This window comes from Pituophis catenifer, unplaced genomic scaffold (genome assembly GCF_029215685.1).
Source record: "Pituophis catenifer annectens isolate HBS135680 unplaced genomic scaffold, rPitCat1.0.hap2 SCAF_4, whole genome shotgun sequence".
Classification (NCBI taxonomy): Eukaryota; Metazoa; Chordata; class Lepidosauria; order Squamata; family Colubridae; genus Pituophis; species Pituophis catenifer.
Genome location: NW_027256884.1, coordinates 78,153,237 through 78,171,555, shown reverse-complemented (window position 1 = coordinate 78,171,555; position 18,319 = coordinate 78,153,237). Strand labels below are relative to the sequence as shown.

At 40.1% G+C, this 18,319-nt stretch overlaps 1 protein-coding gene across 2 annotated transcripts in view; it reads right to left on the bottom strand.

Moving 5' to 3' along the window:
* Window positions 1–1,744: 1,744 nt before the first annotated feature.
* Window positions 1,745–18,319, bottom strand: part of RCAN1 (regulator of calcineurin 1) — a 31,920-nt gene continuing 15,345 nt past the window's right edge. The window contains exons 1-4 of one of the 2 annotated variants that reach the window (XM_070943533.1): window positions 15,865–16,153; window positions 11,571–11,744; window positions 8,889–9,048; window positions 1,745–2,623 (exon numbers count right to left, since the gene is read on the bottom strand). In XM_070943533.1, coding sequence (XP_070799634.1) covers window positions 2,451–2,623; window positions 8,889–9,048; window positions 11,571–11,744; window positions 15,865–15,951 — 594 coding nt within the window. In that variant the 5' untranslated portion in view covers window positions 15,952–16,153 and the 3' untranslated portion in view covers window positions 1,745–2,450. Of the gene's footprint in view, window positions 2,624–8,888; window positions 9,049–11,570; window positions 11,745–15,864; window positions 16,154–18,319 lie in introns of those variants that run through there. The other variant, XM_070943534.1, reaches the window with a different exon arrangement.

The window sequence follows — 18,319 nt, the reverse complement described above, 5'->3', positions numbered from 1 at the left end:
AACAAAACAAAACCAACAAAATCTAACCCAGAATTTTTTCAAAAAGTGTGAGCAGCTAAAAAGACTGAAAAAACACTTTTTCATAATCAGGAGATTGTAAAATGTATTTTGTTTAAAGTTTTTTAAATCCACTTGAGAACTGATTCTCAAAGGAATACGGTACCTAGAAATGTTTACAATGTGATGCCACTTGGCAGTTGAGGGTTTTTTGACAATATGGTACAAAAACAGTTTGTCTTTCAGTGATAGCTAATTGGTCTAAAGTGCATCCTTCAATAATAATTTGGAATAAATATTTCAGATTTAGTACAAACTCTGCATCTACTATTCAGAAAAACAGTATTTTTTTCAGGCTTCTGTAGAGACCTGCAACAAAATGGCTCTTTTAAAGGATTGATTCATCAACAATAATGTGATTCTTAAAGCAGCCATATTGCTTTTTAAGCTCACATGCAAGAATTAAATAAGCTGATTTACTTAAAAAAAACCCAGCAGAAAGATACTATAATGGCATAAGGTTTTAATCATTTCTGTAATTTGCACAGCCCTAGTAAAGAATGGTAAGTAACAGTAACAGACTTGGAAGGGACCTTGGAGGTCATCTAGTCCAACCCCCTGGTCATGTAGGAGACCTATACTAGGGATTCAAACCACTGAACTGCCGAGCTTTCTGATCAACAAGCTCAGTGTCTTAGCCACCGAGCCACCTAGTCAGGCAGTAAGTAAGTAGGTAGGTAGGTAGGTAGGTAGGTAGGTAAGTAAGTAAGTAAGTAAACAAGGATCTACCAAAATGTACTGTATTAAGGAAAAGCACTGTGACTTTGAATATAGTTGGAATTATAGTTTAGTTCAACAGTTCCCAAGCTGTGTGCGGTTAGCAAACTTATAGGGGCATCATGCAATATTTTAAATTTTTGCTCCATTAATTTGCAAAGTTGGGGTTTGCAACGTCCAATCTTTGTGAAGCTGATTTTTTTGGCAGTTGCTATGAAAAAAGCAGTTATTGTGTGAAAATCAAGGTAGAACATGAAATGAGGTGTCCAATCTGATTCCAAGATTTGAGAAGTTGTGTGCCCAAACATACATAGATTGCTTTACTAATTAATTGTTGTTATTTAAGAATAATTTTTAAAATCCTTGGAATTTATGAGTATTTCTTTTTCAAATGACTATTAAGTTGTTAGGACATAAAATCTTACTGTTTGAACCTAACTATTTAATAAATGAAATTGTTAAAACATTTCCTTTGGTCTAGAGCTGCTATGAAAAAATTACTAAATAAATAAATAAATAAATGCTAATGGCCCTGTGAGTCAAGAAAGTTTGAAAATCTCTGGTTTAGTTGATGATATTTAAGCAGAATATAGTTCTATCAAACAGTTACTGCCACTGGGGTGGGGGTGGGAATGAAATAAGCATTCAATGTTGCAACAATCTCTTTTGAAATTCATGAGGAGGAAAAAGGCACTAGATCTTCTCAAATGCCAGAATTCATGTTTCTTAACAAGGTAAATATACTCAAACAACTTTAACAACACTTAACAGCAACAGTTATAAATGTATACATTTGTGACTAGGACAATACAAGCTTATATCCTCTCAACTGTTGAGAAAACTGTAACAGTATTTGCAATTCCTTTTACTTCTAGTCAATAAAGAAGTCAAGGTAACTTAAACCAATATAAATAATTGTTTTTAGAATAATTTAAAGCAATTCATCCACTGAAAATATGCACAGACATTTTATACAAAACCATACATTTGGCAATTAACATTAAGAAACATTATTTCATTAAGCTTAAGGGTGTTATACTAAAAGTCTGTCCCTACTAAAAAACCCAAACAATTCAGAAAGAAAGCGGAATATTTGAGATAATTTTTAACATAAATTAAAAGTACAGATCAAATTGAACAAGTTTACTTTTTTAGGTCTATATGCATGCACAAAAATCCAATATGGAAAATGACTAACGATTTGTTACTTCATGTTTAAAATGTTTTGCTGTATTTCCAGATGCTTTATCCCAGCTGAAATTCCTAATACACTTATTTATATGACTCATTGATTCCAATGTGTTCACTAGTGACTGTATTTTAGAAATATAATTGTCTCATGAATTAGAGGAATTTATCACAGAATGAATACATTAACAGGGAAGGCATCGTGCTAATTTCAGATATCTGGAGTATCTGAGTAATTCCCTAAATACAAAGTATATATTTCTGCTCCCAATGCCCCAGTTTGATTATTCTCCAAGACAACCATTCAGAAAGTTCATACAGGAATCTGTCTCATGAGCCATTCAACTAGCAAATGATAACTTCCCTTTCTGAAAAGGATCTTTACATAACAATTTCTGCTTCCACCTCTAGCGTCATCAAAGTGTGGCCTGCTATCTCTTCAAAGTTTCCTTGAACATGTCAGTTTGGAACTGAGAACTTTATATAGTTCAGCTTTGATTAGTTGGAGAATAGTCTGGCCGCCTAGTTTTAATAATTTTTGGTTTTGGTTTCTTGATTACATCCATTGTTTCTTCTGACTCAAGTTCCTCATTGCTTTCACACACATGGACCACCACACTAGGAGTAGTTTCAGTTGCAGCATGAAGTTCATACTGAGCCCCTAAAATGTATTTAAAAAACAGTAAGTGACAATAGTACACTTAATAACACATACAATTTCCTAACTGAATTTATTGCATATTGCCATTGATTAAAACAGTCACAACATGATGAGGTGTATAATATATAGCTGCTTGGCTTTCTGAATCCAGAATGCTGCTCCCAGATTTCCAACAGAGAATTTGGAAATATCTAACATCTTCCCAATTTTGATAGAACAAAATATTTTCTTTTATTATTTCTGAGTTAAGAATTGCACCAGAACTGACTGAATTAATTTTATTTATCATATGAATCTCATTTTTCTCCCCCCTTTATGTTTATTTTATTTTAATCAAAGTAACCTATGTAGTTTCTTACTACATTATAACTGATGCATTATTTTCCCTTTTATTTGTTTTACTTCACTAATAAAAAAATAAAAAATAGCCCCCCCCCAAAAGTTAAGGATTCCATTGCTAGTTCCTGATTGTTTCATTCCTTAGTCCTGTTCTTAATTAATCCTTTTACATTATTCCAAACATAAATATAATATGACTTCTAGGCAGGGGTGAAATGCTACCGGATCGGACTGGATCAGCTGATCCGGTAGCGATGATGGCCAATAGTTCAGAGAACTGGTAGCAATGGCAGCTACCGCCCAGCCGTCCCATTCCCCGGAGTCGGGGAATGCACCATTCCCCGACTCCGGCCTTGCCGTGGAGCCACTGCCTGCTTGCCCTTTGCCATGAGGTGTATCCTACCGTTCACCTTTCTCCCGCGGCTAGCTGTCAGGGAAGGCAAGCGCCTGAAAGTTACTGGAGTTGCTCACTCTTTTTCTTGAATGAGCCGCCACCATCACCACTCTGGTCCATGCGCTGGCTGTGCAAGCGCACACCGTTTATTTAATTCACTCATCAGCGGCAGGTTGGGTGTGCGCACATGGACCAGGGCGGCGATGGTGATGGCTCATTCAATGAGAGTGAGCGATTGCGGTAACTTTTGGGCACTTGCCTTCCCTGACAGCCAGCTGCGGGAGAAAGGTAAGGACATGCCACTTGGCGATGAGAGAGGGGGCAGTGGCTCTGGGGCAAGGCTGGTATCGGGGAATGGTGCATTCCCTGACCTGGTTGAGGCAGGCGGCGGCTCCAGGGCCCCAGGGAATGGTGCATCCCTGGGCCCTGGCCCCCGACCCAAAACGAAGAGAGAGCGGGTGTTGAATGGGTGGCAGAATAGAAATTTTAAACGTTTTCCTACCAGGTTCTGTGGGTGTGGCCTGGTGGGAGGGGGTCTTGTGACTGAGTAGGTGTGACTGTGAATGACATCGAGTTGGCCACGCCCACTCAGTCACAGGACACTCCCCCACCAAGCCACGCCCACAGAACCGGTAGGGAAAATTTTTAGATTTCACCCCTGCTTCTAGGGTCATACATACCTTGAAAATGATTAAATTTTAAAGGAGGATTTATTTATTTACCTTAAGCTTTTAACAATGTTTAAAGGAAGTTACATAGGAAGCTAAAAACATTATGGAAAAACTTTTTACTGATGCATTCTCCTTTTCCCATCTGTTTGTTTCCCCTCTCTAAATATGTGTACTATAAATTGAATATTTATTATTATTTATTTATTTATTTATTTATTTATTTATTTATTTATTTATTTATTTATTTATTTATTAAATTTCTATACCGCCCTTCTCCAAATAGGACTCAGGGCGGTGCACAGCCAAGGTAAAAACAGAGCATACAAAATTTAAAAACAGTATTAAAATAATTAAATATTTTGGCCGTAAATTAAAACAACCCAATTTAAAATCAATTTAAAATTTAACTCAAGCCAGCCCAGCTAGTTGAAATAAATAGGTTTTCAGGGCCCGACGAAAAATCCGGAGGTCTGTTATTGTACGTAACTCTGGGGGGAGGTTGTTCCAGAGGGTGGGTGCCGCCACAGAGAAGGCTCTCCCCCTGGGGGTCGCCAGCTGACATTGTCTGGTGGACGGCACCCTGAGGAGGCCCACTCTGTGCGAGCGTACTGGCCGGTGGGAGGCTATTGGTGGCAGAAGGCGGTCTCGTAAGTACCCCCGGCCCTAAGCCATGGAGCGCTTTAAAGGTGGTCACCAACACCTTGAAGCGCACCCGGAAGACCACCGGGAGCCAGTGCAGCTCGCGCAGGAGAGGTGTCACATGGGAGCGCCTCGTCGCCCCCATAATCCCCCGCGCAGCCGCGTTCTGGACCAGCTGGAGCCTCCGGGTGCACCCCAGGGGGAGCCCCATGTAGAGAGCGTTGCAGTAGTCCAGGCGGGAAGTGACTAGTGCCTGAGTGACTGTGCGTAGAGACTCCCGATCTAGAAAGGGACGCAACTGGCGTATCAGGCGAACCTGATAAAAAGCCCCCTGGCCACGGCCGTCAAATGATCTTCTAAAGACAGCCGTGCGTCCAGGAGGACGCCCAAGTTGCGAGCCCTCTCCGTGGGGGCGAGTGATTCGCCCCCAATAGCCAGCGATGGCGTCAGCTGGCTATATCGGGACGCTGGAAGCCACAGCCACTCGGTCTTGGAGGGGTTGAGTCGGAGCCTGTTTCTCCCCATCCAGGCCCGCACGGCCTCCAGGCACTGGGACATCACTTCAAGGGCATCGTTGGGGTGGCCTGGGGTGGAGATGTACAGCTGGGTGTCATCAGCGTACTGATGGAACTCCACCCCGAAGCCACGGATGATCTCACCCAGCGGCTTTACATAAATGTTGAACAGAAGGGGCGAGAGGACCGACCCTTGTGGCACCCCACAAGCAAGGTGCCTCGGGGTCGACCGCTACCCCCCCGTCAACACAGATTGCGACCGGTCAGAGAGGTAGGAGGAGAACCACCGCAGAACGGTGCCCCCCACCCCCAACCCCGCCAACCGGTGCAACATGATACCATGGTCGATGGTATCAAAAGCCGCTGAGAGGTCTAACAGGACCAGGATAGAGGAGCAACCCCTATCCCGAGCCCTCCAGAGATCATCCACCAACGCGACCAATGCCGTTTCCGTGCTGTACCCAGGCCGGAAGCCGGACTGGAACGGGTCTAGATAGACAGCTTTATCCAGGTACCGGGGAAGCTGTTGTGCTACCACACTCTCAACAACCTTCGCAACGAAGCGAAGGTTGGAGACTGGACGATAGTTAGCCAAAACAGCCAGATCCAGAGAGGGCTTCTTGAGGAGGGGCCTCATAACCGCTTCTTTCAAAGCAGCCGGCAGGACCCCCTCACTCAAAGAAGCGTTAACAATCTTCTGGAGCCAGCCTCGTGTCACCTCCCGGGAAGCCAGTACCAACCAGGAGGGACACGGGTCCAATAAACATGTGGTCGCGTTCAGCCGTCCCAGGACCCTGTCCATGTCCTCGGGAGCCACAGGATCAAACTCCCCCCAGATAACACTCTCAAGACCTGCCTCAGTCATCCCATCCGGACATACCCAGTCAGAGGCTAGCCCTTCCCGAATCTGAGCGATTTTGTCATACAGATATTGCACAAAGTCCTCAGCTCGGCCCTGCAAGGGGTCATCCCGCGCTCCCAGATGGAGGAGGGAGCGGGTCACCCTAAACAGGGCGGCCGGGCGATTATCTGATGACGCGATAAGAGTGGCAAAATAGCTAGATTTCGCCGCTTTTATCGCCACTAGGTAGGTCTTAATATGAGACCTCACCAGTGTTCGGTCAGATTCGGAGCGGCTGGTCCTCCAACTACTCTCCAGGTGTCTTTTCCGGCGCTTCATCTCCCTGAGCTCCTCGGAGAACCAAGGAGCTAGGTGAGTTCGGTGCCGGGTCAGAGGCCGCAAAGGCACGACACGGTCCAAGGCCCCGGCAGCCGCACTATCCCAGGCGGCCACCAGGTCCTCAGGAAATGGTCCAAGCTCCATCTGGAACCTATCAGGGTCCATCAGGCGCCTGGGGCGGAACCACCTGGTCGGTCCCACCTCCCTGCAGCGGGGTGCAGCGGTTAGAAAGTCCAGTCGAAGGAGCGAGTGGTCAGACCATGACAAGGGTTCGATGACTATATCCCCTGTATCAAGGCCACTCAACCACAGACCAGAGACAAAAACTAAGTCCAGAGTGTGTCCACCCGTGTGAGTGGGGTCATGAATTAACTGAGTAAGGTCCATGGCCATCATGGAAGCCATGAACTCTCGAGCCACCTCAGACGTTTCGCCGACAGATGGCAGGTTGAAATCCCCCATGACTAGAAGTCTGGGGGGTACCAACCGCCACCTCAGCTATGACGTTGAGCAGCTCGAGCAGGGCTGTTGCTACGCGGCAGGGAGCCAGGTACGTGATCAACAAGCCCATCTGTACTCCACGACCCCACTTCACAAAAAGGGACTCACATCCGGCTATCTGTGGAATAGTGGTCTCCCTCGGATCAAGACTTTCCTTTATAATAACCGCCACCCCCCCCGCCCCTGCCCTGAGCTCTCGGCTGATGGAATGCTCGGAAACCTGGTGGGCACATATCCACGAGGGGAACCCCCCCCTCATGGCCCAACCAGGTCTCCGTAATACCTGCCAGGTCTGCTCTCCCCTCCTGAATAAGATCGCAAATGAGGGGGGCTTTATTTACCACGGACCTGGCATTGCACGACAGCAGCCGAAGGCTCGGGCCCTGAGAGTCTGAACAGCCTGGGGTATGAGAAGGGCTATGGGGACCGGGGCGTGCCACCGCTCAAAGATAGCGAGTGCGCGCCCCCACCACATGATGCGGCCCCCTGCTCCCGCCATATCTGCCCCCCCACTCAATACATTGATAGAAAAGCCCTCGACAGAATGGACTCTGATGTCCCCCTTACCCCCGGAATCCGCACCCTCCGTGGCCCCACTAACAGCTGGGCCGGACCCCTCCCCCCGTGGGTTAACCCCCAAACCCACACAACCCTCCCGCCCCTTAAAATCCCTTAAAAATCTATCAAAAAGTTTCCCTAAAAAACCCCTCAATCCCCTTTTTGCAGCATGCCACCTCTCGGGGTGCCAAAGCCCGTCATAAAGGTAGGCCCTTGATAAAGTGGAGGGCCACACCTGCGAGAGGGGGGAGTCTCGCAGAATAAGAAGTTCTGTTGGCGAATACATCTAATCAATCAGTTAATTAATTAATCAATCTGGGGGAAGTCCATGGCCTGAGGGTAATCAAGATAGTCCAAAGTCTGGGGAGGGATATTCAATCAATTCCAATTCCATTTAAGGTTATTGCTTGTATCTAAAACAAAAATGAATGATACCTTGAAAATGAATTAAAAGTATTTTGGACCAAGTAAATTTCTCCTAAAGCCCAGCATGTTACCATGTTCTGCATGTTACCATGTTCTGCATGAGTCTGAAGAAAATACAAGTATCTTCTACTTATGATTGGTCACTTAGTGACTATTTGAAATTATAAAAGACCCTCTAAAACCGTGATGGCGAACCTATGGAATGTGTGCCAGAGGTGGCACGCAGCGCCCTCTCTGTGGGCACACGAACCATTGCCCCAGTTCAGCTCCGCCATGCATGTGTGCACACCTCCCACTGGCCAGCTGGTCATCAGGTTTCTGTTGTGCATGCAGAGGGGCGCGTGCGTAGGGGTGCGCATACATGCACGGACGGCATGCATGCATGCATGGGGTGGGACACATGCACAGGGCCCACAAACGAATTGCATTTTGGGGATTTGGGCACGCATGCATGCATATGCACGCATGCTTTGGCCACTTGATCTGGAAAAGGTTAGCCATCACTGCTCTAAAAGGTACTCATGACCCATATTGGAAATTTTGATGGCTGTCCCTCCCCATGGTCATGAGACCACATTTTGAGAACTTGGCAACTAGTCTGCATTTTTGACAATTTACAGTGTCCCACAGTATGTAACCACAATCTACAGGTTTGCCAGAAACCAGTGTCTACATTCAGTTTCCAGTGAAACACACCCATTACGAACAACGGGTTCACTTAATAACAACAGCATTTGCTTTATCAGCTCTACAAAAAAGGTTGTAAAGTCAGACGTGGTCATGTGAACACTACTTACAACCATAATTGCGGGCTCAATTACAGTTGTAAATCGAGGACTACTTGTATGCAACTTCTTTAAGCATGTATTTTAATGGATAATAGAGCAACTTCTTGGAGCAGCATTTTTTCCAGACTCACATGGAAGTCTAGAATAAAGTTCCAGACACTTTACACTTATACACACACACACATGATTAAATAAATTAAATAGGAAAAATAACATGAATTTGTTATTAAGAATTCAGATTTAAAATGTCTTACCTGGTCCTAATTTGGAAATTGCATATAAAAGATCATAATTAATAGCAGGTGTGGCATCATCTGCTTGTTCCCAACCAACAGGAGGAGAAGATGGAGGAGAAATCAGGAACTGTTTCTCTGGATCAGGTGGTGCTAAGTGTGTATTTCCAATATACAATCTCTATAAAGTTATCAAAAAAATATGCATTCCTGTTTACTATGATCATTATATGAAATGAAATGAAAAAGATGTCATACATATAGTTGGGAGGTTTTGCACATCACTTCACTTCTATTTATAAAAAGAGCCAGATCATTTTTTAGGCTTTTGTACAAGCTTGAAAGAGCGATGCCACTGCTTTAAGGAATCTACTCATTAAAGTAACTCTTACAGCAGTGGCAACTATCTCTTTGTGTGAAAAACTAGAAAAGATCAGGCTCATACCGGTATAATGCTGCTGGACTACTCATGGATTGAGTAAGCATAACACAATAAATACTCAAGACATAAAAGAACAGAATCTTCACAATATTAAGATCAAGACTTCAGTTAAAAACCTGACTAATTAAATAAAACTTAAAAATATAAAAGGTTTGAGCATTCACACAAAATCATAGTTAATGAGAAAAGGCTATGTAGGTTTTATGCAAACAAATACTTTGAATTTGGCTTGGTAACAAGACCAGCAGTTAGTTCACTTCCTTTAAACAGATATATATGTTCAAGCAACTTCCTCTCCTTCAGTCTTTGGCATCTTGTCCAACTTTATAGGCCACTTCATGTAAAGCTCACTGTAATAATCTCATCTTCAGGTTAACAGCTCACAGATCAATCTGGCCAAGTCTAAAACTAAATCTTGGTGTTGTTCTCAGAAAGTTACTCTTTTCCACTTGTCCCTTCATGGATAACGATTACTCCAAGAACAACCACAGACTCAGAAGGAATGCAACCCTGTCAAGAATGGGCAATCTCTCTAATTTCATAGTACCTTCATCTTGTTTTCATTCAGCATCAGCTTACTGGCTCTCACTCAACCTACCACTGCATCCAGATGCTGATCAAATGACTATAATATGTAAACTCTTGTTTACATAAACAAGAGAAACAGAGCTGGGCATCCTCATGATAACTCATGCCAAATCTCCAAAAAAAAAAAAAAAAAAAAAAAGATCTTGGCCAACTATTTCATACAGATAATAAATATTATTAAGAATAAAATGTGACCACACAGAAATTTACAGGTTAATTGTCTTGTGGTTGTAATATAATCATCCAACATTACCTTCCATATTTAATAATTTTGTTGTAAGAACTAGGCAAGAGCCGTTCAAAAACAAATGAATCCTACAACCAGAGAAGACAAATGCTAGAGCAATATTATCCTCGAAACATGACCTTATGGGTACAAATGGTACACTGTGACCTGAGTTCACAATCCACAAAGCGGTCAAGATGGCAAAGACTGATTCAGCTCCACAACCGGCCTGCATGCTAAGATTGCTGATTATGTTATTTGTAGAAGACACTTGTCCTCTCCCATAGCAAGCATGGAAACCCAGTTGATCTTACTATTAGCAGTTAATAATGGAAATTACAGATCAGTATCTTATGTGTACTTATTTAGAGGACAATTCAAGCTAGAAAAACCATTCCAAGAGCAAAATAGTGATTGCTTCTAATAAAGCATTTTGAAATTGATCACAAGTACCAACAGACAGAAACATATCAATTTGATAACTCATTTTCGTTATAGCACATTTCTATTTTAAAAAGCATTCTAGATTGCATGATCCCTTAGCAATTCATGCAGTACTCTGACCTTCTCACTTCATAATATAGGTGACCTTTGTTTCCCATTATTTTTAAATGGAGTCTAAACAATATTATCTGTAGTGAATATTTTTGCAAATGTACAAATTGTCTTGTGGTAGGTTTTTTGTTATTTTCCCATTTATTTGAGCTTTTGACCATGTACAATTTATTTTTATTTATTGCCTTTGTTCTTGTATTTTAATATTGATTTTATTACTTTATTGCTTGTGTTACCTAAAGAATGTGTGTTGTTAAGTAGCCTATATAAAAACTAAAACATTCAGATATACTTATGTCCTAATTTAAATCCTGACATGGAGAGAAGAAAATAATACCCTGATCACATCAAGCTCAATTTTTCTATTTTTTAAGACATACACGTAGGAATGAACTATGATAATTCCACATATCCCGGAATCCATAATTTATGAAGTAATTTTTAATGTCCAGCTTTTATTTCAATTCCTGAAGTAGGAGGCCAAACACCAAATCTACATAGAGCTTAGTTCCCAACTGGTTGTCTGGAAGCTCTACTTACAAAAGTCTCTGTTAATATCACTAGAGAATCAATAGGTAAGTGGAAAAGTTTTTTGGAAAAACAGACCATGCAACATGTGCCTTTTTTCTGAAGTATGTCTGAATGTTTTAAAATATCAGCTAATCAAATAAACCGTACATATGATAGACGAATAGATGCATGCAAAGTAGATAGAAATAAATGAAACTTAGTTATAAATAATGTAAATTTCACTGATTTCTAGCTCATACTGTATATTGCGTTGGCAAGATGTATACTGCAGTAGAGGAATGGGAAACTAAACAAAAAATAAAAATATAAGAACTGTTTAAAAAGCTATTAAAGTATAACTGGTTGGGTTACCTTGTCTTACCTGAGCAAAATATAGTTTAATTTCCTTTCCAAGAAATTCTGTCTTGTGTAACCGAATTTTAACCTCAGCTGCTGATAAAGGATTGCTGAAGTTCAACCTTATTCTTTTAAAACTTTTGAAATAATGAAAGGTGACATCTTTGTCATATGTTCTAAACAGAGCTTCAAATCTGCCCTGAAAAATAAACATGTGAACATAAATAAACAGTTAACAAGAATACAGCATTCCTGCCTATCATTTATTGATCTATAAACAAAGGTAGAAGTATTTCAAGACAGTTTCACTTTCTGAATTAAGTACAATTCATAAATAATGCATCTACAAACGAAAACACAAGCATATTTTCTGCATACTTGGGCTCTTACGCCTCTAAAGTTTTGAGTACAGCTAACAAGACCTTGCCCAATTGTTGTTACTGAATTATAATTTTTAATGTAATTGTAAGAGAAAATGGTTAATAACTACATTTATTCAACTGCATTGTACGTTAATTAAATATAAATCCAGATAAAAACGAATTTAATGCTCCAGATGTCTCTCTCACTGTCAACATCTCTTGCAGAACCTAAAAGAAAACCCCTTCCTCTATCTTCCTCTATACTTTGTTTCCCAAATGCTTATGTGTCAGTTTTCAAGTGCTCCCAGGAAGGTTAATTCCCCCCTCCCCCACCTGCCTATAGATCTGGTAGCATTAGCCTCCAACCCCACCCCAAATTCCCCTTGCTATGTATATTAGTGCAAAGAAGAACCATGTTCTCAAGATAAATTCAGTTTGAAGTGGCAAAGACAAAGAAAAAGTTACACAACAATCCTCTGGGAGGGGCAACTGAGGAGCAGGCAGCTCAAAATTCTGTGACTGCCCCGTTCTAAGTTCTTCTGGTCGCATGACTCAGAGCATATGCTCCCTGTCCTGTGGTTTTCAGTGCACACATAGGCAAAAACAGCAGGCACAACAAAACAGGAAAGCAGAAACACATATGGATATAACATAATAGAATGGTGTATAGAAGAAGAAGGACTAGAAAGAATCCAAGAAGCCATGTTCTGCATGATTTCCCTACTTTATTTTCTCTTAAGAACATTTGTGATCAGTACTAAACTGCACACACCTTTATTTGTTTTTAACCAAGTAAAGGAAATATAGGCACCCCCAGTGGCAGGTTTCCATTCTAATTATATATGAACATCGACAAGGTACGGGCTACTACATACAAACTTAACCAGAATGCAGAGAAAAGACTGAAAATGGCTTAAAGACATTCCTTTCCTTGTAAACCAGTCACTCTACAACTCATGCATAACATATCTTTGTTTCAGGGGTGAAATGCTCTTGGTTTGGACCGGATCACCCGATCCGGTAGCGATGGAGGCGGGTGGTTCGGAGAACCGGTAGCAAAAAATCCCTCCTCCCCACATGCCCAGCTGAGCCGCAAAATTATCGGAGACTTTTTCTTTTAATTTATAAAAACATTTTTTCTACAACCTCTTCGGTCGAAAAAATGCTTTTAAAAATTAAAAAAAAAAGCCTCTGATGATCGCGCAGCTCAGCTGGGATCGTCAAAGGGATTGTCAGCTGATGATCCCAGCTGAGTTGCCTGATCGGCAGAGGTTTTTTTTTCTTTTAAAAGCCTCTGACAATCCAAGCTGAGTTGCCTAATCAGCAAAGGCTTTTTTTCTTTTAAATGCCTCTGACGATCCAAGCTGAGTTGCCTGATCGTCAGAGGCTTTTAAAAGAAAAAAAGCCTCTGCAGATCAGGCAACTCAGCTGGGATCGTCAGAGCCTTTTGAAAGCATTTTTTTTTACAACCTCTTCACCAAAGAGGTTGTAGAAAAAATGGTTTCAAAAGAAAAAAAATTGGCCACGCCCACCCAGTCACATTACCCCCACCAAGCCACGCCCACAGAACTGGTAGTAACAAATTTTAGATTTCACCACTGCTTTGTTTGTTTGTTTTTAAACTGTTACAGTTGCAGGATAAGGAACAGATCAAATTCAGAATCACTGGGAGGAATCCTCCAATTATGTTATCCATAGTAGCAATAGCAGTAGCAATAGCATTTAAGACTTATATACTGCTTCACAGTGCTTTTACAGCCCTCTCTAAGCGGTTTACAGAGTCAGCATATTGTCCCCAACAAGCTGGGCCCTCATTTTACCGACTTCGGAAGGATGGAAGTCTGAGCTGCTGAGAATCGAATTCTAAGAGTGAGCAGTGAGTTAGCCTGCAGTACTGCATTCTAACCTTTGTGTCACCATGGCTTTTACAGTATCAGAATAGACAAAGGCTATATGGTTATTCCATGACTTAGCAACATCATCAAAAATCCCCCAACAAGATATTGAATTGAATTGAAATATTTTAATTTTTAATCTTGGTGTGGCCAGAAAAATGGGACACTAAGGCAACATATATACTGGTGTTATTAAAAACCACTACTATCAATACTATTGCTCAATGTCCTTTGGAAGATTATCTGTTTGGCAGTGCTGCAAATTTTACTTATATCATCCAATTCGAAGGACAGTTATTTCAAAAACATTAACTAAAATGTAAAATTTAGCTATAAGCTACATTGTTAGCCATATAAGTAGCCATTACCATGTTTCCCCAAAAATAAGACCCTGTCTTATATTTTTTAGAACTCTGAAATATGTGCTTGGCCTTATTGCCATGCGCTCAAAAGCCCAATTCGGCTTATTATCAGGGGATGTCTTATTTTGGGGAAACAGGGTAGCATTATAATATATAAAAGAAAATTTAAGCTATACTGAATGTGTTACTGACATAGACTTTAACAGATCTATGACAAATGTTTAACAGATATATTTCTGTCACCATCATTCTTGTTCCAGAAAAATCAGGATCAACTACAGAGGTAGCTAGTTGCTTCTTACAAAATCAGAACATCTAACTCGCTCTTTCTCTTTCCTATTCATCCCTTGGATGAAAATTATATGCTATTTTGTTTACCCTCTTCTTGCTTCCTGTGCAGCTATAGGATGGGTCTTGCAAGAAGATGGTAATGCTGTTTTGGTTGTATGAGCAATTCTAGAGAAACTATATAGCACATCCCAATCATATGTGCCAATATAAGAAATATGCAAAACTAGTGGGGTGAAGATGATGCAGGGTAAAACTTGACATAGTTTAATGAGGATACTGGGTGCTTCAGTGTCTGAAGTGAAGTCTGCATTTAAAAAGAGCTTCATCAAATACAATGGTTGCTGGCCCTCAAAAATATAACTTTTACTAGTCTGCCTTCATGTATGTAAATGTGCCAACAACTGCCTTTCTTACTGAGGCACTGCTATTTGAAATAGCCAATAGAAATATTAAGTACATATTCAACCCACATTTATGTTTCCAATATTAATAAAAATAGATGCTATCTTTTAAAATTTATAGTGAAAGAACTAGGAGTGGAATTTAGAAGGAGACAGTGTTTTTATATCTTACTTTTTATTTACCAGCAGGAGTAAAAAATAATTATTTCATTTTAGCTAACCTGAAAAAATATATGAAAATTGGAACATCCTTAAAAAATTAAACATTCAGGAAAATGCAAGGCTGTTCTTTACAACTACAGCTATCTGAGGTCCAAGGAATGTAGAAATAGATGAAAGGAATGAAAGACAAATAAAACATAGAGTAAAATATTGGAAATGAGACAAAATATAACATAAAATATGGAAAAATTAGCAGCTAAAAAGATTACAATGCTAACCTAATGAAAATAATGTTAAATTCCAAAAATACTGTTCTTGTATATGCTAAAAAATTCCAGTTATAATTGGAAAGCATCATTTACTTTTATGTCCCTAGATAAATGTACATTTCTGCTGGAATTTGGGAAGTTGAAGAATTTTTAATAATGAGAATATATCCCATGGCATTCTTAGACAGAAAGACTGTTAATCTTTAGTTCTTATATTCCAGTTGTTTGTACAGTGCCAACTAATATTGTTGCATTCCCAGCACACTCAGAAGCATTGTGCGCATAACCAATGGAAGCATTAAAGATTTTATCTTCTGCCCAGAAATACTTGAGAACTTGCAAATGATTAACAAAATATTTTAAGAGTCTTTACCATCTTGCAATCTGATAACATGAGAAATTTCTAAATCACATAAAAACATCAAAGAAACATCAGTTTCTCTACCTTAAAATGTTAACAATGCATCTGTTATTTTGCTTCACTTTCTAACCAATTCAATATTCTCAACACACTCACATTTCCCTGCATGCAATATAAACCTTTCCTTAAAGCAGTTTTTACGTCCAAAAGTCTTACCCTAATTTCAGGTTGACTGAAAATCTTGTGGTCCGCAACACAAGCAATCAAGGAACCAAAAATGTAATCAAAGTTCCTGAAATGCATTTTTGCTTTCTTGTAAAGATTGCCAGGAGCTCAGCACAAGACCAAGAAAAACTCTTTTTGAAGAAGCAGATCAGTACTGGAAAGACAGCTTATAAAAGAGACTAAGTCCAACCCCTCGGCAAGCACAAAAAAACCCAACACCCCAAGTTTTAGAGCATCCTATACGTGACAGCAAATTCCTGAGCAAAGTTCTGCCACATAGTTTCAGGCTGTCAGGGACAAAATGTAAGCTTCAGCTGGAAAGAGGTGACGTAAGCATGTTAGTCAGTTTCTCTATGCTAATTAACTTTGCTCTGGAGTATGGAAAAAACAGCTGAGGTTTTCATAGCCAGCTGCTTTATCAACTCCTCTTGCAGCATAGTTTCCATTGCTAGTAACTCCATTTAGCACTCTGGCAACATACTCTTCACTTGAATAGGACAACCCATTTTAAGATGGAAAAAATTACTATTTGAGGACTAAGGTTAGCTGCAATAAACAGTAATTAGCTGGCAGGAAATATTTCAAGACTTTGGAAAACTAAGAACAAATCTTAGTCACTATGCAGTCAAAGCCTATATATGTTTACTCAGAATTCAGTCCCACGGGTCTTAATGAAACAAATATAGCACTCCTAAACTTGTATTTTCCATGACTGAGCTAGTTTTAAAATGAATTCTAGGAAAAAAAATCAGTTGAAGTGTATGCTGGCTAAGAGCCTCATTTTTCTTTTAAGTTACTGGCCCAATGCCATCCAATGAAGCCTGTGGTCAAATGCAGGGGTCCCCAACCCCTGGGCACCTGTCCGTGGCATACCAGAAATCGGACCGCACAATCAAGTGAACCCCCATCCGCAGGATGCAGGCAGCACATGAAACAATGCCCCCTCCGATCCGCAGAAAAGCTCTCTCCGTGGAACTGGTCCCTGGTGTCCAAAAGGTTGGGGGATGCTGGTCAAGTGGCAACTCATATGTACATCTGCCATTCCAACACTTTAACACTACAATTACTATTCCATACCCCTTCACTGTTTCACTGTTGTGAAAAACAGAGGAATGTTTCACTTGCTTTTAAATCACATCATATACTTCTGTACAATTATTATAAGGTAAAGACGCTGTTGAAGCATTCAAATACTTTCCATTGTATGCAAGAAAAGTAAGTTGAAGGTACAGGAAATACTTGCATTCCATCAGCTTTAATTAAGATCATGTTACAGCTTTCAATATAGGATTTAGGTTATTGTTGTGAAATAGGTAGACAAATTTAAGATGCTTGCCCATTTAAAAGTAAGGCAAAGGGATTTGGGAGGAGATCCTCTTCAGTTGGTCACAAATGAATTTTGGCAAGTTGTCAATTATGTCTTTAGTGTATTTCATCTAAATCTTTCATCTAGCTTAGGTTTACAGTCCGCAAGCCCAGCAGACTTCTTTTAATTCCTCTGCATAACAGATTGATTGAAGGATAGATATTACCTTATTGAAGAAACAAACTTACCTGTTTAAATTTCAGGTCTGTTAATTCTAGAGACATATTTAGATAAACAAATCTTAGCATATATGAAGATTAAGAAAAAAATAACAGCTTTTACTTAATGCCTTAGAAAACATCAGTAACACATTTTTTTTGTCCTCCTACATTTCTGATACTTAACTTATACATTGCACTTGAAACCCAAACATTCATGGCACGTTAATTCATGTTTCTCTGAGAACATTTTCCATCCTTATTCTTGTTACTCGAGTTTACTTAGGAAAAAACAATCACAATTTTAAGGTGTACTTGATCAAGTAGACGAATTACAAAAGTGAGCCTTATTAAAAGGAAAAAAATCACTTACAAATAATATTAAATATTATAAAATCTACCTAAGCCTTCTCTAGAAACATTTCAAAACTGAAATAGATACTCTCACCCAAAACCTCTTGCCTATTTTTATTATATGAAGCCTAAGTGTACACACACACATATATATGTGATCCATTAGCTAGTTGCAATTTTATTTCACTATCCTTGCAATTTTTTGCTGACAAGTCCTTTGATCTACTGTGGAGAATATCAAATTTTGGCTTTGGAGAAGGCAGTTGTTATTAGTGGAATCATGCAATACAGAATCTAGCTATTACTTGAAATTGTGTTTCATTAGATAGTGATAACATGCTATTTTCAGAATTAACCTAAAACCATAATTTTTAAAATGAAAGATAAATTACTTTTAATTAGCATTATCTTCATATTGTACACTTTGAGCTTTATTGCAAACATTAATTTAATTTGATGACAAAATTAAGCTTCCCCACAAATGGCTAGAAATTACCTAGAGAGCGAAGAAAATAATATTTATTCTCCCTCTCTATACTCATCCCAATATATATAAACAGTACAGTTT